Source organism: Oncorhynchus mykiss, chromosome 9, assembly GCF_013265735.2.
Source record: "Oncorhynchus mykiss isolate Arlee chromosome 9, USDA_OmykA_1.1, whole genome shotgun sequence".
Lineage (NCBI taxonomy): Eukaryota > Metazoa > Chordata > Actinopteri > Salmoniformes > Salmonidae > Oncorhynchus > Oncorhynchus mykiss.
The window spans coordinates 28,682,521-28,708,854 of NC_048573.1; the positions used below are offsets into that span (position 1 = coordinate 28,682,521).

The following is a 26,334-nucleotide window of genomic DNA, read 5'->3' on the forward strand; positions in this document are numbered from 1 at the left end:
ATTTGAGGAAGACAACTCAATAAAAATGTTATTAATATTATGGATTTTAAACATTTAGGTACATATAAGTGTCTTATATCGTCTGAAAGCTTAAACTCTTGTTAATCTAATCTCACTACCCGATTTACAGTAGCTATTACAGCGAAAACATGCCATGTGATTGTTTGAGGACGGCGCCCCACACCAAAATATTTTTCCACCGGCACAGATTTCATACATTCACAAATAACGATTATATATTCACTTACTTTTTGAAAATCTTCCTCTGATTTGTCATCCAAACGGTCCCAGCTATAACATGTAGTGTTGTTTTGTTAGATAAAATCCTTCTTTATATCCCTAAAAGTCTGTTTAGTTGGCGCATCAATTTGAGTAATCCACTCGTTCAACGTGCAGAGAAAGGAATCCAAAAATCTACCCCTAAACTTTGCTTCAACAAGTCAAAATATGTTTCTATTTACTCCTCAGATACCCTAAAATGTAACCAAACTATAATATTTATTACGGAAAGAAGTATGTTCAATAGGAAACCGATTTTAGCAGGTGCGTAATGTCTCCTTTGCGCGCGCCAACACGTATTTCCAAGACTGTGTCCTTCTGCTAAAACGTTTTTATTCTTTTTGAAAGTTACAAGCCTGAAACCTTGAACATAGACTGATGACACACATTGGAAGCCATAGGAATTGCATCCAGAGAGCAAATTGTCAATATGACCTTACTCTTGCATTTCTAAGAGGATGGTCTCTCTCTCAAAAATAAAAGATTCTGGTTGTTTTTTCTTTGGATTTTCTCCTACCATATCTATTGTGTTATATTATCCTACATTATTTTAACATTTCTACAAACTTCAAAGTGTTTTCTTTCCAATGGTACCAATTCTATGCATATCCTGGCTTCGGGGCCTGAGCTACAGGCAGTTTACTTTGGGCACGTCATTCACAGGAAGTGGAGAAAAAAGGGGCCTAGCCCTAAGAAGTCTTAATGCACGAGTACCTTTTTTCCCACACCTATCGAACAAATTATTTGATTAAGTCATAAAAAAGTTTGGCTGTGCGTGAGGTTTGAAATGCATTTGTCATTACCAAATGTGTAATGTGGTCGGTATTACTACTTTTTTAATAACCACACCAAAGTCATAAAATAAAGACAGCACTAAAAGTCTATTTCACACAATATCCTCTTATGAATTTGCAAGATAACTTTTTCTTTCATTTTGATTTCAGCACAAATACAACAACAAAAAATGGCACTGACTTGCGCATGGATTGATGTTTCAGCATTGTCTCAATGAAGAGTTTGGCGATTGACTACCCTCGTGCGACATGCAAGCGCAGTTACAAGCCTGATCGAGTTAGCGGGAGGCGGACAAGCAATATTCACCCTTGTAGTTTGGATTGAAGCTGGAGCTGGAATGTGGAGCTAACTGAAGCTGGTGAGCTTTAGAAAAACCTGAGTAGGACTAGCTTGCTTTGTAGTATAACCCCCCTTGCTGACATTAGGCCCTCTATGGAATGAGTTTGACACTGCTCTATTTCAACAAGTGTATTTGGTAGGTTGCAGTTATAACTTCTGTCTCATAGGAGTCGTACGTGAGTCGTCTTGAACTTGCATTCGGAAAACAGGGGTTATTTCTTAGCTAGCTATTATCACAATCACACAGGCAAAGACACAAAAACACACACATTTACTCTGAACAGCCACACACAACTACCGCACCCCCATGGTTTTTTGAGACTCCCTACGCTGCTCTAAACTCCGACTTAAGTCATCCGTACCTTTTCCTGGTGGACGATGAAGGTGATGTCATCACCAGGTGCCACAGCCAGTATCTGCCCCTTTATACCCAGCTGGAGGCCTCTGGGAGGCAGCAGAGGACAGGTGTGCTGCTTGGCGCTCTGCTGCTTGTTCACTCCCCCCTCACACATGTTGGACACAACCTTCCTGTACCTGCAACACAGCACAGGGCCGTACCAATGTCAGAAAACAGGGGGACTTGTGATGGGTCAGGTGTAGTTTAGGTAAGGCATAGAGACTAGAGTACTAAAATAATAATGATGCCTTTTTTAATGAGATGAGGTAGGGAGAGGGAGAGTGGTGAGAGAAAGCATGTGCGTGTTTGTGTGTGTGTATATGTGTGTTTGTGTTTTGTGCATTCTATTAACCCTCACCCCGTGCTGGACTCGAAGTCATGTCCCAGATGGCAGTCATCAGGTGGCGAGTCTGGGTCATGCCAGAAGTCAGCAAAGCATCTATCTCCCTCGGTCCTCAGGCTCTGGGCACGCTCAAACCCATAGTCACTAAACACACAGAGAAAGAGGAGAACGTTACCCCCGAGGCACTGATCTACGATATATTCTTGTGTTTCTCCCACTAATGGTTAAGGTTAGGATTGGAAGAGGGGGAAATATTCTAGAACAGTGCCTAAGGGTAAGCTCCATCTAGGGGTGCAGACAAAGGGCAAAGGTCAAAGAGCAAATACAATTCATGACCTCAATGATCGATAGACACCAACAACAAAGACGCCAACAGGCTTCACATAATAGGATCAATATCAATCGCCTAGAGTCGACACACAGCATTGATTGATTCTGTTTGTTGTGAATCAATCAAGCTTTAGGGTCAATGTCATTCTCATCATCTTATCAAGAACAGTGTTTTAGATTAAAGAGGATCCTCATTGAAAATGCTTGTACTGGATTTTCAATCCATCTCCTGAAGACAAAAGCAATCAAACCCTAACCCTGACAGTGACCCTTATCATGTATTTATTAAGTCTTTATCTGAAGTATATTCTATTGCATTAGAGTGTTCTGGTTTTGCTGTGGTGTCTCACCAGTTGAAGTCTGTCTCGGAGCACTGGCAGGTCTTGGTAGTGAGGGCAGAGGTGTAGCTCTTCCCCTTGATGCAGAATGCGGTGTCCTTCCTCTTCCTAAAACTCCTCTCCTGACCCATGATGCACTTCTCTCCCTGATGCGGGCCAAAAGTATACATTAGCTGATTGTAAAAGTGTAGGATAAACGCAAGATATTTACAAAGACATGGGAATGTGTGTGTGTGTGTTGGGTACCTTCAGGTCAGTGAGTTTCCAGGAGTCGTAGTCGGCCTCGGTACACTGTCTGGGGAATGACTGTCTGAAGTCCACCTTGACAAGCTCCCAGTCTGACCGGTAACTGATGTGACCAAACACCCTGCAGAGAGATATAAGAGGGAGAGAAATACATTTATATTGTCACATGCACAGTGAAGTGCAGTAATCAATATCAAAATAGTATAACAAATAAATATAAATAATAATGATATATAAATAAATATAAATATATATACAGAACCAGTCAAAAGTTTGGACACAACTACTCATTCAAGGGTTTTTCTTTATTTTTACTATTTTCCACATTGTAGAATAATAGTGAAGACATAAGAACTATGAAATAACACATACTGAATGGAATCATGTAGTAACCAAAAAAGTGTTAAACTAATTTTTTGTACATCAAAGACACAGATGTCCCTTCTATTATGATGGCCTAAAAAGCCATTGACTGCCCTGCACAAAAGATTGTCCTAAATGGTCTCTTTTAAGGGACTCAAAAGCATTCAGAAGAGTATTGTATGATATGTGTTATTGTATATGTCCACTAGATGGCGATATATCACTATGAAAAAAAAAGAGGAAGTATATTTTTTTCACTTATGTATTAAAATGTACCAATTTGAGCACTTATTTTTCTTAGACTGTCAGTGAGAGCATGTTCTTTTGGGAACAGATTGATGGGAAAACATGTCAGCAGCCCTGACATCTGTTCCGTTACGTATGTAACAATTCCCCCCATTCAATAGGCTGCAACTGTGAACTCATATCTTGATCACAGATGCTGTTGTTTTATCCCCCTCTCTCACTCCCAATCTCTCTTTATCCATGATTATATTTATATTGAATATGGCACTTTTAAATGTTAAAGCAATCACAAGTAAAACCTTTCTCGTGAATGACCTCATTACTGAGCTCAAAGTTGATTGCATGTTTCTCACTGAAACATGGCTGTCATCAGACTGTACTGCCGCTCTTATTGAAACCTCCTCCCAGATTACAAGTTTTCATCCTCTATCGGAAAAGGGAAAAGGGGTGGGGGGGACAGCCTCTATTTTTACCAATGCTTTCAGATGTAAGGACATTTTGTTTGGCGACTTTGGCTCTTTTGAGCATCATGCCATACTGTTTAAATGTTACCCACCAGTGCTGGCCATAACCCTGTATAGGCCACCAAAGCACTGCCCCACTTTCTTTACTGTATCATCTGAACTATTGTTTATTGTCCTTGAGAACTATGATAAAATCATTGTGTTGGGTGATTTTAATATTCATGTTGACAAAGAGACTGACTACAAGGCCATTGAATATTTATGAATCTTGATCTATGTACTTTATCCAACATGTTACTGGGCCCACCCATAACCGCAGCCATACTCTGGACCTGGTTATTACCAAGGGGCTTTCTACTGGGTCCACCCATAACCCATACTCTGGACCTGGTTATCACCAAGGGGCTTTCTACTGGGTCCACCCATAACCGCAGCCATACTCTGGACCTGGTTATTACCAAGGTGCTTTCTACTGGGTCCACCCATAACCCATACTCTGGACCTGGTTATTACCAAGGGGCTTTCTACTGGGTCCACCCATAACCCATACTCTGGACCTGGTTATCACCAAGGGGCTTTCTTCTGGGTCCACCCATAACTGCAGCCATACTCTGGACCTGGTTATTACCAAGGGGCTTTCTACTGGGTCCACCCATAACCCATACTCTGGACCTGGTTATCACCAAGGGGCTTTCTACTGGGTCCACCCATAACCGCAGCCATACTCTGGACCTGGTTATTACCAAGGTGCTTTCTACTGGGTCCACCCATAACCCATACTCTGGACCTGGTTATTACCAAGGGGCTTTCTACTGGGTCCACCCATAACCCATACTCTGGACCTGGTTATCACCAAGGGGCTTTCTTCTGGGTCCACCCATAACTGCAGCCATACTCTGGACCTGGTTATTACCAAGGGGCTTTCTACTGGGTCCACCCATAACCCATACTCTGGACCTGGTTATTACCAAGGGGCTTTCTACTGGGTCCACCCATAACCCATACTCTGGACCTGGTTATTACCAATGGGCTTTCTACTGGGTCCACCCATAACCCATACTCTGGACCTGGTTATTACCAAGGGGCTTTCTACTGGGTCCACCCATAACCCATACTCTGGACCTGGTTATTACCAATGGGCTTTCTACTGGGTCCACCCATAACCCATACTCTGGACCTGGTTATTACCGAGGGGCTTTCTACTGGGTCCACCCATATCACATACTCTGGACCTGGTTATTACCGAGGGGCTTTCTACTGGGTCCACCCATATCACATACTCTGGACCTGGTTATTACCGAGGGGCTTTCTACTGGGTCCACCCATAACCGCAGCCATACTCTGGACCTGGTTATTACCGAGGGGCTTTCTACTGGGTCCACCCATAACCCATACTCTGGACCTGGTTATTACCAAGGGGCTTTCTGCTGGGTCCACCCATAACCCATGCTCTGGACCTGGTTATTACCGAGGGGCTTTCTGCTGGGTCCACCCATAACCCATACTCTGGACCTGGTTATTACCAATGGGCTTTCTACTGGGTCCACCCATAACCGCAGCCATACTCTGGACCTGGTTATTACCAAGGGGCTTTCTACTGGGTCCACCCATAACCCATGCTCTGGACCTGGTTATTACCGAGGGGCTTTCTATTGACATATCCTCCATTGTTGACGCTGCTTTATCTGATCACCACTGTGGGATTTTTTTACTACCTTGTTGCCCGTAGAACAGGGTAATACTGAACACATGATTAAGAAACGCTATTTCAAACCTGAAGTTGACAGAGATTTGATTGAGTGTATGAACGATACTCCACCACCTATTCTGCCTTCCCCCGTGTGAGGGTTTAGTTCATAACTTTAATTGCAAATGAAGGGCAACCATTGATGCCATAGCTCCAGTAAGGTTGAAAAGGGCCACATCCAAACAGAGAGCCCATTGGATGAGTGAGGAAACTAATCAATTAAAGAGAAATTGCAGAATGGCAGAGTGGAAGTGGAGGAAGTCAAAGTTGCAGGTCCATTATGATATTCCGAGAGAGCAACTTGGCATATATAACAAGGCCATTAGAAATGCCAGACGAGCTCATTTGATCTTGATCACTGTTCATCAGAATCCTTCGAGAGCGCTCTCCTCGACCATTGATGGCCTGATAAATCCTACCCCTGCAAACCTATGTGAACTTTCCGCCACATCTAAATGTGACGAGTTTGCAGCATCTTTCAGAGGTAAGATAACCAACATTAGGCTGGGTATCAGTCAAGCAAGACCTGATGAGAAGTTTGATGGTATGTGCTCTAGCCTACCACGCAAAGGCACTATGGATTTATTTTCCCTGGTTGACGCAGACATGCTTCTTCAAAACAGTTTTTAATTGCATATCTGAAGAATTACAAGCTATTCTTAATCACTCACTTTTCCCATTGCACTAAAAACTGCTATGGTGAAACCCCTTTTTAGAAAAGTCATCTCGATTCTTCAGATCTTAACAATTTTTTGGCCAATCTCCAACCTTCCGGTCTCAGGAAAAATTCTGGAGAAATTGGTGTTCAAACAGCTAAATCATTTTTGAAGTGACAGCTGTATTTTTAAAAAAAATATCCAATCTGGTTTTTGTGCCCACCACAGCACACAGCACAGAGACAGCCTTAAAGTGAAAAATGATCTTAGAGCCAACACAGATGCCAAACATCTTAGATTTAAGTGCTGCATTCAACACTGTTGACCATGATGTCCTTCTGGACAGACTGGAGAGGTGGGTTGGCCTCTCTGGTCCAGTTCTAAATTGGTTTTGGACCTATTTAACCGGTGAATAGTTTTTTTTGTCACCCTTGGTGAACATAACTCAGGGAAAATACATATCAAGTGTGGTGCTCCACAGGGTTCCATTTTGGGTCCGGTACTGTTCAGTTTATATAGCGTATTTTACCCCTTGGCAGCGTTATCAGGTAGTACAGCATTGATTTTCACAACTTTACATTTCTGTGTCACCAGAGGATTTTAGCTCCATTGGATAAATTATTAGACTTTATTAGTGATTTAAATAGTTGGAACTTCCTCCAGCTAAATCAAGACCGAGGTACTTATTGTTGGAACCAAAGCACAGAGAGAGAATCTAGCCGCACATTTGAATTCAAGGTCAATATAGACAAAACACCAAGTAAAAAACATACTTTAGATTCTGAACAAATTCGTATTTCGTATTCGTATTTCGTATCGCATTTCGTATCGCACATTAGGAATGTGACCAAAATAGCTTTGTACCACCTGAGGAACATTGCCTTTGAATGTTCTTCAGATGCTGACGTTTCTCTCTCAGGCTGATACCGAGAGACTCATTCCATGCTTTTATTACAAGCAGGCTTGACTACTGTAATGCTCTTCTGTTTGGTCTACCCAAGAAACCCATTGGTCACTTGCAAAACACACAGAACGCTGCAGCGCGGGTACTGACACAGACCAGATGAAGAGCACACATTACACCAGTTTAAAGGTCTCTGTACTGGCTGCCTGTGAGTTTTAGATCATTCCGTTGGTTTTTTAAATCAATCCACGGTTTTGCACCCCAATATCTGTCAGACCTGCTGTTAAGTTATGTACCCAGAAGGTCCCTCAGGGCCACTGGCCTTTTAACTATCCCCAAAGCTGAAGACAAAGAGGCATGGAGAGGCAGCGTTTAGTTATTATAAACCCAGCCTCTGAAATAACCTGCCGGAGAACCTGAGGGGGGGCCGAAACTGTGGACATATATAAAAGAGATCTTAAAACACATCTTTTTAGCTTTGTTTTTCCTCAGGGTGCTTTTTAGTTGCTCAGTGTGTCATCCTTTTGTTGTTTATCTTATGTTTGTTGGGTAGTAAATATTTCAGGTTTTATTTTCATTGCTATTCATTCCTTTTTTTCCTGTATAGCAAATTGCATTGCATTCCATGCCTGAAATGTGAATAAATAAAGCTCAATTTGATATGTCACTTTTCTGCTCCTTATTGCTCTAACTTGATATTTTTCTCCTTTCTCTTTCTTTCTTTCTTTCTTTCTTTCTTTCTTTCTTTCTTTCTTTCTTTCTTTCTTTCTTGTCTTTCTTTGTCTTTCTCTTTCTTTCTTTCTCTCTCTCCCTTTGCCCCCCCCCCGCTCTCTCTCTCTCCTTCTCTCTCAAACACGTGAATCACATATGTTGCAAGTCCTTTAAAATAATGTGTCCAGTCACAGTTTTGACCTCCCAAGGCTCTTGTCATTAGTATGTGTAAAGGCCTCTCCCCCTTCCAGCCTGTCCTTGGTGCTACAGTAAGTCACTGTTCAAAGACGAGACGAGAGTCCTCCCCCATCCAAAAAAAATCGAAGCCAGCGCTGCAAAATACACCAGGGCAATCGTGGTTGGCCATCAGATGTCCCCTACTCGTCTCACTCCTCGCCGTATCTCACAGGAGGCAGATGGCGTGTGTGTGTGCCTATGTGTGTGGGGTGTGTGTGCGTGTCTGTGTGTGTCGGTCTTCCGCGACGACCCAAATCAGACCCATGGCCGCAACTCGGCGTAGGAGAAAATTGTTGTCCTGTTGGCTCATGATTCTGTCCTCTCACGACACCCCCCTCCACTAAAATGAAACGCAGGACTTATCTCCCCACTGGGGCCAAAAACTCTGAATTGATGTGCCTCTACACTTACTCCATCTAATTCACTGAAGATGATTAGATTAAGGGAGAGAAGGAGAGAAATGGAGAGAGAGAGAGAGAGAGAGAGAGAGAGAGAGAGAGAGAGGTAGAGAGAGAGAGGGAGAGAGAGAGAGCGGTGGAGAGAGAGAGAGAGAGAGACAGAAAGAGAGAGAGACAGAGAGAGCGAGAGAGAGCGCGAGGTAGAGAGCAACGTAAAAGGTGAGAAGTACAGAAGAAAACACTAGGCTAATCAATCCCTTAAGAGAAAGTGCAGCAGAAAATCACAGGGGAAATGGCCGTGTCCTTAACTAATGGAGAGTGCATTGGGGAGATGAGAAAACCCTGCTGGAGAGGCAGCTGCTCCATATTCCTTCCTAAGCCCCTTATTGGAGAGCAGAGGAGCCAGGAGAGCAGGGTAGAACTGTGAGGTAAGCAGCATGAGGTGTCACTGAGACTGCAGGATCAATTCTCACTCTCCTGGGGGAATCATTGCCTGGCCGTCTCATCTGAATAATAGGCTCCAGCCAATCAGATCCCTTAGTGTTGAAGTAATAGTGTTAAGAAACCAATCAATGACTTGCTACTAAATCGAGAGAGTTCTATTGAACCAATGGCAGAGCTTTGGAGTAGAGGTTCCCGTGAAATAGGACCTATTACCATACTACAAAGCCCTTCCCAAAATGTACAGCTTCATTGAGGATTTCTGGAAGATTCCACGGTACACTTACGTCATGACCAGGGTCTCATCTCCCGGTTCGCTCAGAAGTCCATCGACGAAAACCGAGGTGCTGGTGAAGTTGTGGATGATCCACGTCCTTCCCTCATCGATACTGAACCTAAGGAGAAAAAAAAAACATTAGAACAGCTCTATGGAAGTCTATGGGTTCTTTTCAACAGGCGGCCATCTTGGAAGAGGCATTCACATGAGCTTTCTTATTGGTAATACTCCTCCTAACTAGAGAGAGCGAGAGAGATAACGTTTTGTTTTTTGCAGTTCCCCCCCCAGCGGAACGTTGTACAAACGGCAGCAACATGCTGAATTGTGTATACGAGTTACTTTTCAATATAATGTCAACGCAAACTAAAACACAATAAATGACAGATAAGGGCAACAACCCCCCCCCCCCCCCAAAATCGTGATCATCGTGAACTGTTCAGTAGGCGAACCGTGGCTGGGATGGCACTGCGGTGGATCCGTTCCAGTATAGCTGAGGAGCGGGTTCGGTGTGGGGCTCACAGACGATCGCTGGGGTGGGAGGATGTGCCAGTAGCCAGGGATCGGATTTCTACAAGTGATCTTTTGCGAAGGATCTACAGACTCTCCTAGACTGGCCATCTTGGAAAGAGGCAGGGGGGGGGGGGGGGGGGGGGGGGGAGACCCTTCATATTAGTACGGCTTGTGTCTAGGAGGGTGTAATGCCGTCATGACACACATGTCGTGAGAGACAGGATCGCCTCCAACCGGGACTGAACCGCCACCTGATTTAAGGACCTGTTCGAGTCAACATCTAGACCGCACGTCATTGCCAAGATGGTTTCCCAGTGGGTCTGTCTTCAAACGCGCCACCAGACCCACGGGCTGCTGTTAACTTGAAGGAAGGACTTTGAAATGAGAGGACCGGGGGTACGGATAGCTACCTTCTAACTCAACGTAACCCCCTGTGGCGTATGGCTCCCCGGGATCAACAGGGTTATGTACGTAAGTGGGGTTATGTGTTGGAAAGGAATCACTGTGGGATTTGAGTAGCAGACCTATGCCTGCAGGGCATGCAGATGGACGTGCTAACAAGCCAGCAGTAAAACCAGAGCGACTCTAGAGAGACAGGGATTAGACAATACATACAGAGAGAATCAGAGGCAGACAGACATCCCAACGCTGTATACAGGGAGAATTAGCTAGGGGGAACGGTTTGTTGTTGTGTGTCTCAGTTTTGCTTTCTCGTTCTCCTTCTCCCACGTCCCCCCCCCCCCCCCCCCCTCAATCACTCTGTCTCTCTCTCCCTCTCTAACACTAAGAGCGTGTCGAGAGAATAACTTATCCTAAGTGCACATTTTTATAAACCTTTGGTGCAGCCTAATGCATTAATAACACACAACTGTGCATTTTGTGATGGAATTATAATGTACACTACAGCCTTTCCTAGCACCAATCTGCAGTTAATAAATATAAACAAAACATGACTGCGTGAAAATAAGTGTAGATTTACTTGTACATTCACACAACCTTAATATGTGTATGCCCATTTTTCATCTCTGAGCATGTTGTGTTTTTATATGATTAAAAGCGACATGGCAGTGGTGGGAGAGTACATCACCCCAAACAACCCCGCTGCTATTGATGTTATTCAAAGCTGGGCATTATCCAACATTATTTGAACAAGTGTGTGCAGTGAAGTCAGAATATTGGCAAGGGGCATCCTTGAGCTGGGGCCGTTTGCTTTCCAAAGGGCCCCTAACAGAAAGTGAATCTCTGTGATCTACAGTACATATGTAGCGGTGTTGGAAACCCAGAGGGCCTGCTTCTTGAACTCTCGAATTCAAGTGCCCTTCTGAGAGGGGGAGAAAAACGTCTCATTTGAGGACATGGATTTCGGACTCGTGTCAGTGAACCCAGGGGGTTCTCTTTTTGGTTGAAGGGCCTTTTAGGGCTGTTGGAGGGCTCTTGACTAACACAGATGAGTGCTTTCTCTCTCTCTCTCTCTCTCTCTCTCTCTCTCTCTCTCTCTCTCTCTCTCTCTCTCTCTCTCTCTCTCTCTCTCTCTCTCTCTCTCTCTCTCTCTCTCTCTCTCTCTCTCTCTCTCTCTCTCTCTCTCTCTCTCTCTCTCTCTCTCTCTCTCTCTCTCTCTCTCTCTCTCTCTCTCTCTCTCTCTCTCTCTCTCTCTCTCTCTCTCTCTCTCTCTCTCTCTCTCTCAGAGAGTTTACCTACCTAAATAAAGGGCACACAGAGTACAGACACTGACTGTGGCAATGTCTCCCAAACACCTTTCAAAACACTCTTACGCTCTTGCCTGAAGATTTCTACTACAGCCCAATCCCAAGGCAGTGATTTGGATTTAGAGGGCGAAGTGGGCATAAAGTTGACCTTTCTGATGCCGATGAGGCTGTTGAGACAAAGGTCATCTGCTGATAAAGGTCAGCGATAAGGATTCTCATTACTGAGTGCTTTCTATCATTTATTTTTCATTCAACGTTTATCAAGGTTACAGCTTCATTGTGATAAAATCTATTGATATAGATATGATCCACAGGAGAGACCTGGTCCTGGTCAGGTGTTTTGAAGGTCATAGATGGACGGTCAAAAGACTGTGTGGACATATTGGTGGCTCCTATATTGGTATATTGAGAGTTGTGAGTATTGGAGTTACAGAGTAGTTTGTTTGACAGTAAAATGAGCCTACTTGAGTATTTTGAGGGGGATGGAGGTGTCTTTGATGGCAACAATGACCCCTCCATGGTCCAGGTACAGGATGTGATGCTCTTCCTCAAACACCTACGAAACAGGAAGGACAATCACAGGACGTGTCGAAAAGACCAGGAAGTGAAAAGTTAGTAGGACGATAAGCGCTAGAAATGAATTAGATTACAGTACATTAATACATCACATAAAAGAAGAGCAGGAAAATTGGAGGTGGTCATAAAACCTATTCAAAAAGCTGAACACTGTATAATAGGTTTTGTCAGGAGATTGGAAGGTAATCTCCACCTTGAATTGAATTCCTTTTTTAGGTGGGGATGGAGATGGTGAGGGAGGTATGGAGGGAGGTACGGAAAGAGGTGGGGTGGGAGGTGGGGAGGGAGTTGGTGAGGGAGGTACGGAGGGAGGTGGTAAGAGAGGTGGGGAGGGAGGTGGGGAGGGAGGGACGTGAGGAGAGAGGTGAGGAGAGAGGTGGGGAGGGAGGTGGGGAGGGAGGAACGTGAGGAGAGAGGTGGGGAGGGAGGCGGGGAGGGAGGGATGTGAGGAGGGACGTGAGGAGAGAGGTGGGGAGGGAGGTGGGGAGTGAGGGACGTGAGGAGAGAGGTGAGGAGAGAGGTGGGGAGGGAGGTGGGGAGGCAGGGAGGGACGTGAGGAGAGAGGTGAGGAGAGAGGTGGGGAGGGAGGTGGGGAGGGAGGGATGTGAGGAGGGACGTGAGGAGAGAGGTGAGGAGAGAGGTGGGGAGGGAGGTGGGGAGGGAGGGATGTGAGGAGAGAGGTGAGGAGAGAGGTGGGAGGGAGGGACGTACGGAGGGAGGGGGGAGAGAAGTGGTGAGGGAGGTGGGGAAGGAAGTATGGAGGGAGGTGGGGAGAGAAGTGGTGAGGGAGGTGGGGAAGGAAGTATGGAGGGAGGTGGGGAGAGAAGTGGTGAGGGAGGTGGGGAAGGAAGTATGGAGGGAGGTGGGGAGAGAAGTGGGGAGGGAGGGGAGTATGGAGGGACGTGAGTAGAGAGGTGAGGAGAGAGGTGGGGAGGGAGGTGGGGAGGCAGGGAGGGACGTGAGGAGAGAGGTGAGGAGAAAGGTGGGGAGGGAGGGACGGACGTACGGAGGGAGGGTGGAGAGAAGTGGGGAGGGAGGGGAGTATGGAGGGAGGGGAGTAGAGAGGTGAGGAGAGAGGTGGGGGAGGGAGGTGGTGAGGGAGAAGGGGAGGGAAGTATGGAGGGAGGTGGGGAGAGAAGTGGTGAGGGAGGTGGGGAGGGAAGTATGGAGGGAGGTGGGGAGAGAAGTGGTGAGGGAGGTGGGGAAGGAAATATGGAGGGAGGTGGGGAGAGAAGTGGGGAGGGAGGGGAGTATGGAGGGACGTGAGTAGAGAGGTAAGGAGAGAGGTGGGGAGGGAGGTGGGGAGGCAGGGAGGGACGTGAGGAGAGAGGTGAGGAGAAAGGTGGGGAGGGAGGGACGGACGTACGGAGGGAGGGGGGAGAGAAGTGGGGAGGGAGGGGAGTATGGAGGGAGGGGAGTAGAGAGGTGAGGAGAGAGGTGGGGGAGGGAGGTGGTGAGTGAAGTATGGAGGGAGGTGGGGAGGGAGGGAGAGAGGTATACAGGGAGGTGGGGAGAGACTCACCTGTCTCCAAGTCTTCCCACAGTCAGAGGTGATGTACATCTCTTCTTTATACTCCACCAGCTGGGAACCCAGGTTACCTGACAAACACAGAGAGAGAGAGAGAGAGAGAGAGACAGAGACAGAGACAGAGAGAGAGAGAGAGAGAGAGAGAGAGAGAGCACAATTAGACCCAACCAAGAAAACCACAGAAAGAGAGAGGGAGAGAGAGAGAGACAGACAGACAGAGACAGAGAGAGAGACAGAGACAGACAGAGCGCAAGAGAGAGCACAATTAGACCCAACCAAGAAAACCACAGACAGAGACAGAAAGAGAGAGAGACAGAGAGAGACAGAGAGACAGAGACAGAGAGAGAGAGAGAGAGAGAGACAGAGAGAGAGAGAGACAGAGAGAGAGAGAGACACACAGAGAGAGAGAGACAGAGAGCAAGAGAGAGCATAATTAGACCCAACCAAATCATGAGAAAACAAAAAGATAATTACTTGACACATTGGAAAGAATTAACAAAAAACAGAGCAAACTAGAATGCAATTTGGCCCTAAACAGAGAGTACACAGTGGCAGAATAACTGACCACAGTGACTGACCCAAACCTAAGGAAATCTTTAACTATGTACAGACTCAGTGAGCATAGCCTTGCTTTTGAGAAAGGCCGCCGTAGGCAGACATGGCTCTCAAGAGAAGACAGGCTATGTGCTCACTGCCCACAAAATGAGGTGGAAACTGAGCTGCACTTCCTAACCTCCTGCCCATATTAGAGAGTATGACCATATTAGAGAGACATATTTCCCTCAGATTACACAGCTCCACAAAGAATTCGAAAACAAATCCAATTTCGATAAACTCCCATATCTACTGGGTGAAATTCCACAGTGTGCCATCACAGCAGCAAGATTTGTGACCTGTTGCCACAAGAAAAGGCCAACCAGTGAAGAACAAACACCATTGTAAATACAACCCATATTTATGCTTATTTATTTTCCCTTGTGTACTTTAACCATTTGTACATTGTTACAACACTGTGTATATATATATATATATATATATATATATATATGTAATGTTTACTGTTAATTTGTATTGTTTATTTCACTTTTGTATATTATCTTCCTCACTTGCTTTGGCAATGTTAACACGTTTCCCATGCCAATAAAGCCCCTTAAATTGAATTGAATTGAGAGAGAGAGAGAGAGAGAGAGAGAGAGAGAGCAAGAGAGAGAGAGAGAGAGACAGAGAGAGAGACAGAGAGAGAGAGAGAGAGAGAGAGGCTAGAGGTCATGATCAGATGTGCTTCTGCATTTTTCTGCATTTTCTTTAAAAAAAATATAGATTTAGAGTTAGATAAACTTGGATTTTTTGTCAGGAACATATACAGGATGCTACCCTCTACAACATAACCTATTTCCTCTTAGCAGCTGATTGAGCAGATAGGCCACTCGTTCAAGTATGGAGCTTTTAGGTAAGAGAGGGCAGGATGAAGAGGATAGAGAGACGGGGAGGTGAAAGAGATGAAGTAAGTGTGTGTGTGTGGGCTTGTAATACATGTGTGATGAGAGAGAGAGAGAGAGAGAGAGAGAGAGAGAGAGAGAGAGAGAGAGAGAGAGAGAGAGAGAGAGAGAGAGAGAGAGAGAGAGAGAGAGAGAGAGACAGAGAGAGAGAGAGAGACAGAGAGAGAGAGAGACACACAGAGAGAGAGAGACAGAGAGCAAGAGAGAGCATAATTAGACCCAACCAAATCATGAGAAAACAAAAAGATAATTACTTGACACATTGGAAAGAATTAACAAAAAACAGAGCAAACTAGAATGCAATTTGGCCCTAAACAGAGAGTACACAGTGGCAGAATAACTGACCACAGTGACTGACCCAAACCTAAGGAAATCTTTAACTATGTACAGACTCAGTGAGCATAGCCTTGCTTTTGAGAAAGGCCGCCGTAGGCAGACATGGCTCTCAAGAGAAGACAGGCTATGTGCTCACTGCCCACAAAATGAGGTGGAAACTGAGCTGCACTTCCTAACCTCCTGCCCATATTAGAGAGTATGACCATATTAGAGAGACATATTTCCCTCAGATTACACAGCTCCACAAAGAATTCGAAAACAAATCCAATTTCGATAAACTCCCATATCTACTGGGTGAAATTCCACAGTGTGCCATCACAGCAGCAAGATTTGTGACCTGTTGCCACAAGAAAAGGCCAACCAGTGAAGAACAAACACCATTGTAAATACAACCCATATTTATGCTTATTTATTTTCCCTTGTGTACTTTAACCATTTGTACATTGTTACAACACTGTGTATATATATATATATATATATATATATATATATGTAATGTTTACTGTTAATTTGTATTGTTTATTTCACTTTTGTATATTATCTTCCTCACTTGCTTTGGCAATGTTAACACGTTTCCCATGCCAATAAAGCCCCTTAAATTGAATTGAATTGAGAGAGAGAGAGAGAGAGAGAGAGAGAGAGAGCAAGAGAGAGAGAGAGAGAGAGACAGAGAGAGAGACAGAGAGAGAGAGAGAGAGAGAGAGGCTAGAGGTCATGATCAGATGTGCTTCTGCATTTTTCTGCATTTTCTTTAAAAAAAATATAGATTTAGAGTTAGATAAACTTGGATTTTTTGTCAGGAACATATACAGGATGCTACCCTCTACAACATAACCTATTTCCTCTTAGCAGCTGATTGAGCAGATAGGCCACTCGTTCAAGTATGGAGCTTTTAGGTAAGAGAGGGCAGGATGAAGAGGATAGAGAGACGGGGAGGTGAAAGAGATGAAGTAAGTGTGTGTGTGTGGGCTTGTAATACATGTGTGATGAGAGAGAGAGAGAGAGAGAGAGAGAGAGAGAGAGAGAGAGAGAGAGAGAGAGAGAGAGAGAGAGAGAGAGAGAGAGAGAGAGAGAGAGAGAGAGAGAGAGAGAGAGAGAGAGAGAGAGAGAGAGAGAGAGAGAGAGAGAGAGAGAGAGAGAGAGAGAGAGAGAGAGAGAGAGAGAGAGAGAGAGAGAGAGAGAGAGAGAGAGAGAGAGAGAGAGAGAGAGAGAGAGAGAGAGAGAGAGAGAAATAGTTAATTGAATGAGCAGGCAGCAGCCGTGGATGTCACAGCCAGAGCTGTGGTGGTCGTGAAATTTTGTCAGCCTGGTGATTGTCAAGCAAATAACTGCTGGTCGCACGGTTATTGACCGTTGATTAACATAAACACATTTAGCTGGCTTCCACGCATAGCCTTACAAGCCACTGATGCAGACCGTTGGAACATCTACATGTTAAAAAGTCGAATAAATCCATGTAAGATAGCCTACACCATCACAATAAATCCATTATTTATTTTAGACCGGTCTAAAGAAACATGATATGAAGAAAATGTAGTCTATTTCAGAAGAACAGAATGACATATTCTGAGCCGTCCTTATGTTAGGCCCTGACCTGGCTGTGCCAAATGGATGTGGGCTACACTAGTTCATTTAGCAGACAACATTTGCTTAGAATTCCATGCCATTATTTTATATTATTTTAAAGTTTGAAGAATACAATTGAACATAACTGAATAGAATGGAAATGATATTTCCTCCAAACGATTTGTGTGAGTGTGAACATGCGGCTATTCTGTGTTGAGCAGGTTTACAAAGAAACAGGTACTCCTACAGTATATGCTTCATTTAGAGTTATTTATGTAACTTTAGAAATGCTGGGCTATCCGTTTTGATTTTTAATACATTCTAAGGCTGCATGATGCAACTCTAATGATGATTTGAAAAAAGTTGCATGAAAGGCGTGAGCTCTGCTTCGTCTCTCATTCGCAAATCACTGCCTTGGGATTGGGCTGTAGTAGAAATCTTCAGGCAAGAGCGTAAGAGTGTTTTGAAAGGTGTTTGGGAGACATTGCCACAGTCAGTGTCTGTACTCTGTGTGCCCTTTATTTAGGTAGGTAAACTCTCTGAGAGAGAGAGAGAGAGAGAGAGAGAGAGAGAGAGAGAGAGAGAGAGAGAGAGAGAGAGAGAGAGAGAGAGAGAGAGAGAGAGAGAGAGAGAGAGAGAGAGAGAGAGAGAGAGAGAGAGAGAGAGAGAGAGAGAGAGAGAGAGAGAGAGAGAGAGAGAGAGAGAGAGAGAGAGAGAGAGAGAGAGAGAGAGAGATGAAGTAAGTGTGTGTGTGTGGGCTTGTAATACATGTGTGATGAGAGAGAGAGAGAGAGAGAGAGAGAGAGAGAGAGAGAGAGAGAGAGAGAGAGAGAGAGAGAGAGAGAGAGAGAGAGAGAGAGAGAGAGAGAGAGAGAGAGACAGAGAGAGAGAGAGACAGAGAGAGAGAGAGACACACAGAGAGAGAGAGACAGAGAGCAAGAGAGAGCATAATTAGACCCAACCAAATCATGAGAAAACAAAAAGATAATTACTTGACACATTGGAAAGAATTAACAAAAAACAGAGCAAACTAGAATGCAATTTGGCCCTAAACAGAGAGTACACAGTGGCAGAATAACTGACCACAGTGACTGACCCAAACCTAAGGAAATCTTTAACTATGTACAGACTCAGTGAGCATAGCCTTGCTTTTGAGAAAGGCCGCCGTAGGCAGACATGGCTCTCAAGAGAAGACAGGCTATGTGCTCACTGCCCACAAAATGAGGTGGAAACTGAGCTGCACTTCCTAACCTCCTGCCCATATTAGAGAGTATGACCATATTAGAGAGACATATTTCCCTCAGATTACACAGCTCCACAAAGAATTCGAAAACAAATCCAATTTCGATAAACTCCCATATCTACTGGGTGAAATTCCACAGTGTGCCATCACAGCAGCAAGATTTGTGACCTGTTGCCACAAGAAAAGGCCAACCAGTGAAGAACAAACACCATTGTAAATACAACCCATATTTATGCTTATTTATTTTCCCTTGTGTACTTTAACCATTTGTACATTGTTACAACACTGTGTATATATATATATATATATATATATATATATATATGTAATGTTTACTGTTAATTTGTATTGTTTATTTCACTTTTGTATATTATCTTCCTCACTTGCTTTGGCAATGTTAACACGTTTCCCATGCCAATAAAGCCCCTTAAATTGAATTGAATTGAGAGAGAGAGAGAGAGAGAGAGAGAGAGAGAGCAAGAGAGAGAGAGAGAGAGACAGAGAGAGAGACAGAGAGAGAGAGAGAGAGAGAGAGGCTAGAGGTCATGATCAGATGTGCTTCTGCATTTTTCTGCATTTTCTTTAAAAAAAATATAGATTTAGAGTTAGATAAACTTGGATTTTTTGTCAGGAACATATACAGGATGCTACCCTCTACAACATAACCTATTTCCTCTTAGCAGCTGATTGAGCAGATAGGCCACTCGTTCAAGTATGGAGCTTTTAGGTAAGAGAGGGCAGGATGAAGAGGATAGAGAGACGGGGAGGTGAAAGAGATGAAGTAAGTGTGTGTGTGTGGGCTTGTAATACATGTGTGATGAGAGAGAGAGAGAGAGAGAGAGAGAGAGAGAGAGAGAGAGAGAGAGAGAGAGAGAGAGAGAGAGAGAGAGAGAGAGAGAGAGAGAGAGAGAGAGAGAGAGAGAGAGAGAGAGAGAGAGAGAGAGAGAGAGAGAGAGAGAGAGAGAGAGAGAGAGAGAGAGAGAGAGAGAGAGAGAGAGAGAGAGAGAGAGAGAGAGAGAGAGAGAGAGAGAGAGAGAGAGAGAGAGAGAGAGAGAGAGAGAGAGAGAGAGAGAGAGAGAGAGAGAGAGAGAGAGAGAGAGAGAGAGAGAGAGAGAGAGAAATAGTTAATTGAATGAGCAGGCAGCAGCCGTGGATGTCACAGCCAGAGCTGTGGTGGTCGTGAAATTTTGTCAGCCTGGTGATTGTCAAGCAAATAACTGCTGGTCGCACGGTTATTGACCGTTGATTAACATAAACACATTTAGCTGGCTTCCACGCATAGCCTTACAAGCCACTGATGCAGACCGTTGGAACATCTACATGTTAAAAAGTCGAATAAATCCATGTAAGATAGCCTACACCATCACAATAAATCCATTATTTATTTTAGACCGGTCTAAAGAAACATGATATGAAGAAAATGTAGTCTATTTCAGAAGAACAGAATGACATATTCTGAGCCGTCCTTATGTTAGGCCCTGACCTGGCTGTGCCAAATGGATGTGGGCTACACTAGTTCATTTAGCAGACAACATTTGCTTAGAATTCCATGCCATTATTTTATATTATTTTAAAGTTTGAAGAATACAATTGAACATAACTGAATAGAATGGAAATGATATTTCCTCCAAACGATTTGTGTGAGTGTGAACATGCGGCTATTCTGTGTTGAGCAGGTTTACAAAGAAACAGGTACTCCTACAGTATATGCTTCATTTAGAGTTATTTATGTAACTTTAGAAATGCTGGGCTATCCGTTTTGATTTTTAATACATTCTAAGGCTGCATGATGCAACTCTAATGATGATTTGAAAAAAGTTGCATGAAAGGCGTGAGCTCTGCTTCGTCTCTCATTCGCAAGTTGACAAGTCAAATCACATTGTGTTCGTCACATGCGCCGAATACAACAGGTGTAGGTAGACCTTACAGTGAAATGCTTACTTACAAGCCCTTAACCAACTGTCATGTAGGTATGAATGATTCGGGAGACAGGCGCAGGAATGCGTAATATGGGTTTTTATTAAGCCCAAATTACGGCGTGCCGTTGTAAAGGCACGGGGACGAAGACCAAACAAACACGTAACAAAACACAGGGTAGAAACCCAAAACAAAAGAGGGAAGAGTACCTTGAATAAATAACACATGGGCACAATGATTATCACGCGGGACGAGACCCGTAATCATCTGCCCAATCCACAAGGGCACGAAAGCCTAAACACACAGCACAGGTACTCACACGCACCAACGGACATTGTAACAATAATCGACCGCCCAATGGAAACCAAAGGGCACCTATATACAAATACAATCCCCAAAGTGGGAATAGGGGCCAGGTGTGCGCAATGAAAGTTTCAGAGGGATCCGTTACACCAACAAGGCAGTTTTAAGAAAACACCTACAAAAATAAATGAGAGATCTTGATGGCTGACTCACTTGATAATACCTTGAATTTCCCGGCTGCATCCCCTTTGTGTGGACATAATCCCCCTAAAAAAATCCATGCCTTTTGTGGCCAGTGGCCGATGTGCCCTTGGGCTGAATATAATGCATATAATTCCCTTCTCCCCTCTGCGTGCGGAGGCACCTCTCAGTCACGTGATCGGGTCTTTCTCACAGGCTACAAGTGACGACGGACACATCAGGGATGCAACTGCGCGCGTCCTTATCCAATTCCGAGGCGCATATTGAAGATATTGGAAGAACTGTCCACATTTACTTCTCATCAGCCAACAAGATGAGTACTAGCCTATGTCAATCTACTATCCCCCATAGTACAACAGTTGACTTATTATATTCTGTGCAAGAAATAAATATCCCAAACATAGTCCGGGACAGTTGTGGGATGCGACAGTTTAAAATGTAGATAAACTACTATGGCAGTAGGCTGTAAGCGCAAATCTTCCATTAGCAGGAAAACACCATTCTCAAAAGTGACCACAAATGCGATTATGCATGTAATGCTTTTATTATAAAGGTGCATTTTAATGGTGAAAATTGCTGCGTATGTATGCCAGTTAGGCTCTACACCTGTTGTAAAGTGAAAAAAATCTTCTTTATTTTAAGAAGCCACTTTAGTTGTGATATAAACCTATACAGTGCCTTGCGAAAGTATTCGGACCCCTTGAACTTTGCGACCTTTTGCCACATTTCAAGCTTCAAACATAAAGATATAAAACTGTATTTTTTTGTGAAGAATCAACAACAAGTGGGACACAATCATGAAGTGGAACGACATTATTGGATATTTCAAACTTTTTTAACAAATCAAAAACTGAAAAATTGGGCGTGCAAAATTATTCAGCCCCTTTACTTTCAGTGCAGCAAACTCTCTCCAGAAGTTCAGTGAGGATCTCTGAATGACCCAATGTTGACCTAAATGACTAATGATGATAAATATAATCCACCTGTGTGTAATCAAGTCTCCGTATAAATGCACCTGCACTGTAATAGTCTCAGAGGTCCGTTAAAAGCGCAGAGAGCATCATGAAGAACAAGGAACACACCAGGTCCGAGATACTGTTGTGAAGAAGTTTAAAGCCGGATTTGGATACAAAAATATTTCCCAAGCTTTAAACATCCCAAGGAGCACTGTGCAAGCGATAATATTGAAATGGAAGGAGTATCAGACCACTGCAAATCTACCAAGACCTGGCCGTCCCTCTAAACTTTCAGCTCATACAAGGAGAAGACTGATCAGAGATGCAGCCAAGAGGCCCATGATCACTCTGGATGAACTGCAGAGATCTACAGCTGAGGTGGGAGACTCTGTCCATAGGACAACAATCAGTCGTATATTGCACAAATCTGGCCTTTATGGAAGAGTGGCAAGAAGAAAGCCATTTCTTAAAGATATCCATAAAAAGTGTCGTTTAAAGTTTGCCACAAGCCACCTGGGAGACACACCAAACATGCGGAAGAAGGTGCTCTGGTCAGATGAAACCAAAATTGAACTTTTTGGCAACAATGCAAAACGTTATGTTTGGCGTAAAAGCAACACAGCTCATCACCATGAACACACCATCCCCACTGTCAAACATGGTGGTGGCAGCATCATGGTTTGGGCCTGCTTTTCTTCAGCAGGGACAGGGAAGATGGTTAAAATTGATGGGAAGATGGATGGAGCCAAATACAGGACCATTCTGGAAGAAAACCTGATGGAGTCTGCAAAAGACCTGAGACTGGGACGGGGATTAGTCTTCCAACAAAACAATGACCCAAAACATAAAGCAAAATCTACAATGGAATGGTTCAAAAATAAACATATCCAGGTGTTAGAATGGCCAAGTCAAAGTCCAGACCTGAATCTAATCGAGAATCTGTGGAAAGAACTGAAAACTGCTGTTCACAAATGCTCTCCATCCAACCTCACTGAGCTTGGGCTGTTCTGCAAGGAGGAATGGGAAAAAATGTCAGTCTCTCGATGTGCAAAACTGATAGAGACATACCCCAAGCGACTTACAGCTGTAATCGCAGCAAAAGGTGGCGCTACAAAGTATTAACTTAAGGGGGCTGAATAATTTTGCACGCCCAATTTTTCAGTTTTTGATTTGTTAAAAAAGTTTGAAATATCCAATAAATGTCGTTCCACTTCATGATTGTGTCCCACTTGTTGTTGATTCTTCACAAAAAAATGCAGTTTTATATCTTTATGTTTGAAGCCTGAAATGTGGCAAAAGGTCGCAAAGTTCAAGGGGGCCGAATACTTTCGCAAGGCACTGTATGTGCGACTATGATTTCAAAAAGTCGCAAACAAAAACATGCGCTGTTTGCCTTAATAAGCTGGTCATCATTCACAAGTGATAATATATCATTCACAAGTGATAATATATCATTCACAAGTGATAGTCTAATATTCTCACCCATCACACTATTCTTGATCTAATCTTGTCTTTAAAAATAATAAAAAATATATTTGTGAAATTTATTTTGATTAAGAATGGACCATTATCATATAGGACGCTTTTCCCGTGGTTCATTTTCATGCCAGCCAGGTAGGCTATACTCCTGTTTTAAAGAGAAGCAATGTGCTAAATATTAGGAAGGTTGAGAAATAAATATAGTAGGCATAGTCTACAGAAAGCTGATGGGATCCTCCTCCTTTTAATAGAGGCCATCACTCTGTTTTCTCACACAATTGCATAGCCTATTGAAATGTTGCGCAACATGAGCTCATGGGCTCTCATGAAGTGTTTATGTCAGAGTGATTAGAGGGACAATACATTGCGGATTACCAGGTAGGCCCAATTACCATGACTAAGCGGTCACATGGAATATGACTGCCATCATGACTCGTGACCGCCGGTGTGGCGGTAATACGGTCACGTAACAGCCCCAGTCACAGCACTACAAAAAAAAGGTGATTTCTAAAACCTAAAACGATTCATTGGCTGTCCCCATAGGAGAACTCTTTGAAGAAACCTCATTGTTTCCAGGTAGAACCCTTTTTGCTCCAGGTTAAACCCTTTTCTACCTGTAACCAAAAAAGGGTTCTCTTATGGGGACAGCCAAAGAACTCTTTTGGAACCCTTTTTTGTAAGAGCACAGGGATCTCCAGGCTATTAATGCTCTCCCTTTGAACACAGCGTCGAGAACGAAAATGCTCTTCCAACTGTCTCATTTTGATAAAAAAGAGAGTGAAGAAGTAAAAATTAGGGAGGAGGGGGTGATCTGTTGGATCAAAGCCTCCTGCGCCGACAAATCATTTCAGATGGAGGGTAATTTTCCTCTCGTTCTTAACAGTGGGAATAAGGGAAGAGAGGAGGGGGGATGCAAGGAATGGCGAGGCATCTCGTACTCACTCAGGAAATGAGGCAGCCCACTTATCCCCTTCCCTACAGACCCCTATTTTAGGTTTCCTCCAGGGGTGCCCACACAGAAATGCCAAATATTCAATAGATAAAAGCAGCAATGACTGAGGGAACTCTTCTCTGGGGTTGAAGTACTTTGTATCCTCCATTCCTCTAACCCACTGCCTTTCTGGGGTAAATCCAGGTTGTCTAGAGGAGTGGGATGTTTTAAATCCAGATACTGTGGGTTTGTCAAAAATAGAGCACTCCGGGAACATTTTGGTGGATAGTGTGCTTGATGAACCGCGGAACACACACATAGCACCACGACTAGTTCTCCCTCACTGTGTCTGCCTGACGTAAGCATGCATTATGTCCAGCCTTGTTTAGGGGCCCCACTGTCTGCCTGACGTAAGCATGCATTATGTCCAGCCTTGTTTAGGGGCCCCACTGTCTGCCTGAGGGCTCCATTGTACTACAACACATAGAGCTGGCAAAACAACAGGCTCAGAGCTGCCTTCCTATAATGGGGCTGTAATCCCTAGAACTAGAACAAGTAGGCTAAACCTTACTTAGGCTAAAAGGCCTAGCCAGAGCCTGTTCACTAGCAAACTGTGAGGGGGTCCTAGTGTTAGTGACCCTAGACAGAAGCTATTACAGTGTCACATACAGATAATAATAAGTAAAGCTAAACAACCAGGTAGCCATGGCCACTTGGCGTGGTAGCCATGGCGGTTGGCGTGGTTACTCACCTGCACCCATGATGAGTCCGGGGGCGGAGTCTTTGGTGTGGACGGTCCCTGATACGTAAGGGTTGTCAGCCCAGCGCAGGTGGAGGTGGAGGTGACAGTCAGGCTAGAAGACGGGACAGAGAGAGTTTATGGAACATTAAAGGATAGTACGTTTTGGGAACTGTAAGTCCCGTGTGTCTGTTGGAGTTTGTTACTGTTTAGGTGGCCATGTGTGTAACCCAGCCATATCATCCCAGATCTCTCCCTCTCCCGCTCCCTCGCTCTCCCGCTCTCGCTCTCCCTCCCATGTCACTTTGCTCCATATTAGGCTAATCCTCAGAGTCGCAGCAGTTCCTGTAATGTTTGTTAAGCAAACCAAATCCCCCGGGGAGCGACAAAACCTGGGTGAATTTGTATTGGGACATTTAGGGAGTAGGACCATTACAGTACATTAAGGGACTTTTTTGACATAGTCAAAAGTTTGGACACAACTACTCATTGAAGGTGTTTTATTTATTTTTACTTGTTTCTACATTGTAGAATAATAGTGAAGACATCAAAACTATGAAATAAGACAGAAGTAACCAAAAAAGTGTCAAACAAATCAAAATATATTTGAGATTTTTCAAAGTAGCCACCCTTTGCCTTGATGACAGCTTTGCACACTCTTGGCATTCTCTCAACCAGCTTCACGAGGAATGCTTTTCCATCAGTCTTGAAGAGTTCCTACATTTGCTGAGCACTTGTTGGCTGATTTTACTTCACTCTGCAGTCCAACTCCTCCCAAACCATCTCGATTGGTTTGAGGTCAGGTGATTGTGGAGGCCAGGTCATCTGATGCAGCAGTCCATCACTCTCCTTGGTCAAATAGCCCTCACACAGTCTGGAGGTGTGTTTTTTGGTTATTGTGCTGTTGAAAAACAAATGATTGTCCCACTAAGCCCAAACCAGATGGGATGGCGTGTCGCAGACAGTGTCACCAGCAAAGCACCCCCAAACCATCCTCCTCCATGCTTGGTGCATGGTGGAAACCACATATGCGGAGATCATCCGTTCACCTACTCTGCATCTCACAAAGACACGGCGGTTGGAACCAAAAATCTCAAATTTGGACTCATCAGATCAAAGGACATATTTCCACCGGTTGAATGGCCATTGCTCGTGTTTCTTGGCCCAAGCAAGTCTCTTCTTCTTATTGGTGTCCTTTAGTAATGATTTCTTTGCAGCAATTCGACCATGAAGGCCGGATTCCCAGAGTCTCCTCTGAACATTTGATGTTGAGATGTGTCTGTTACTTGAACTCTGTGAAGCATTTATTTGGGCTGCAATTTCTGAGGTGCAG

At 44.1% G+C, this 26,334-nt stretch overlaps 1 protein-coding gene across 6 annotated transcripts in view; it reads right to left on the bottom strand.

The window, feature by feature from the left end:
* The window catches only part of LOC110531879 (VPS10 domain-containing receptor SorCS2), a 325,985-nt gene that overhangs the window by 15,282 nt on the left and 284,369 nt on the right, over positions 1–26,334 (bottom strand). For all 6 annotated transcript variants that reach the window (XM_036987785.1, XM_036987783.1, XM_036987784.1 and 3 more), the window contains exons 11-18: positions 25,014–25,116; positions 13,826–13,902; positions 12,192–12,283; positions 9,522–9,629; positions 3,068–3,188; positions 2,834–2,967; positions 2,169–2,297; positions 1,776–1,947 (exon numbers count right to left, since the gene is read on the bottom strand). In XM_036987785.1, coding sequence (XP_036843680.1) covers positions 1,776–1,947; positions 2,169–2,297; positions 2,834–2,967; positions 3,068–3,188; positions 9,522–9,629; positions 12,192–12,283; positions 13,826–13,902; positions 25,014–25,116 — 936 coding nt within the window. The remainder of the gene's footprint in view (positions 1–1,775; positions 1,948–2,168; positions 2,298–2,833; positions 2,968–3,067; positions 3,189–9,521; positions 9,630–12,191; positions 12,284–13,825; positions 13,903–25,013; positions 25,117–26,334) is intronic.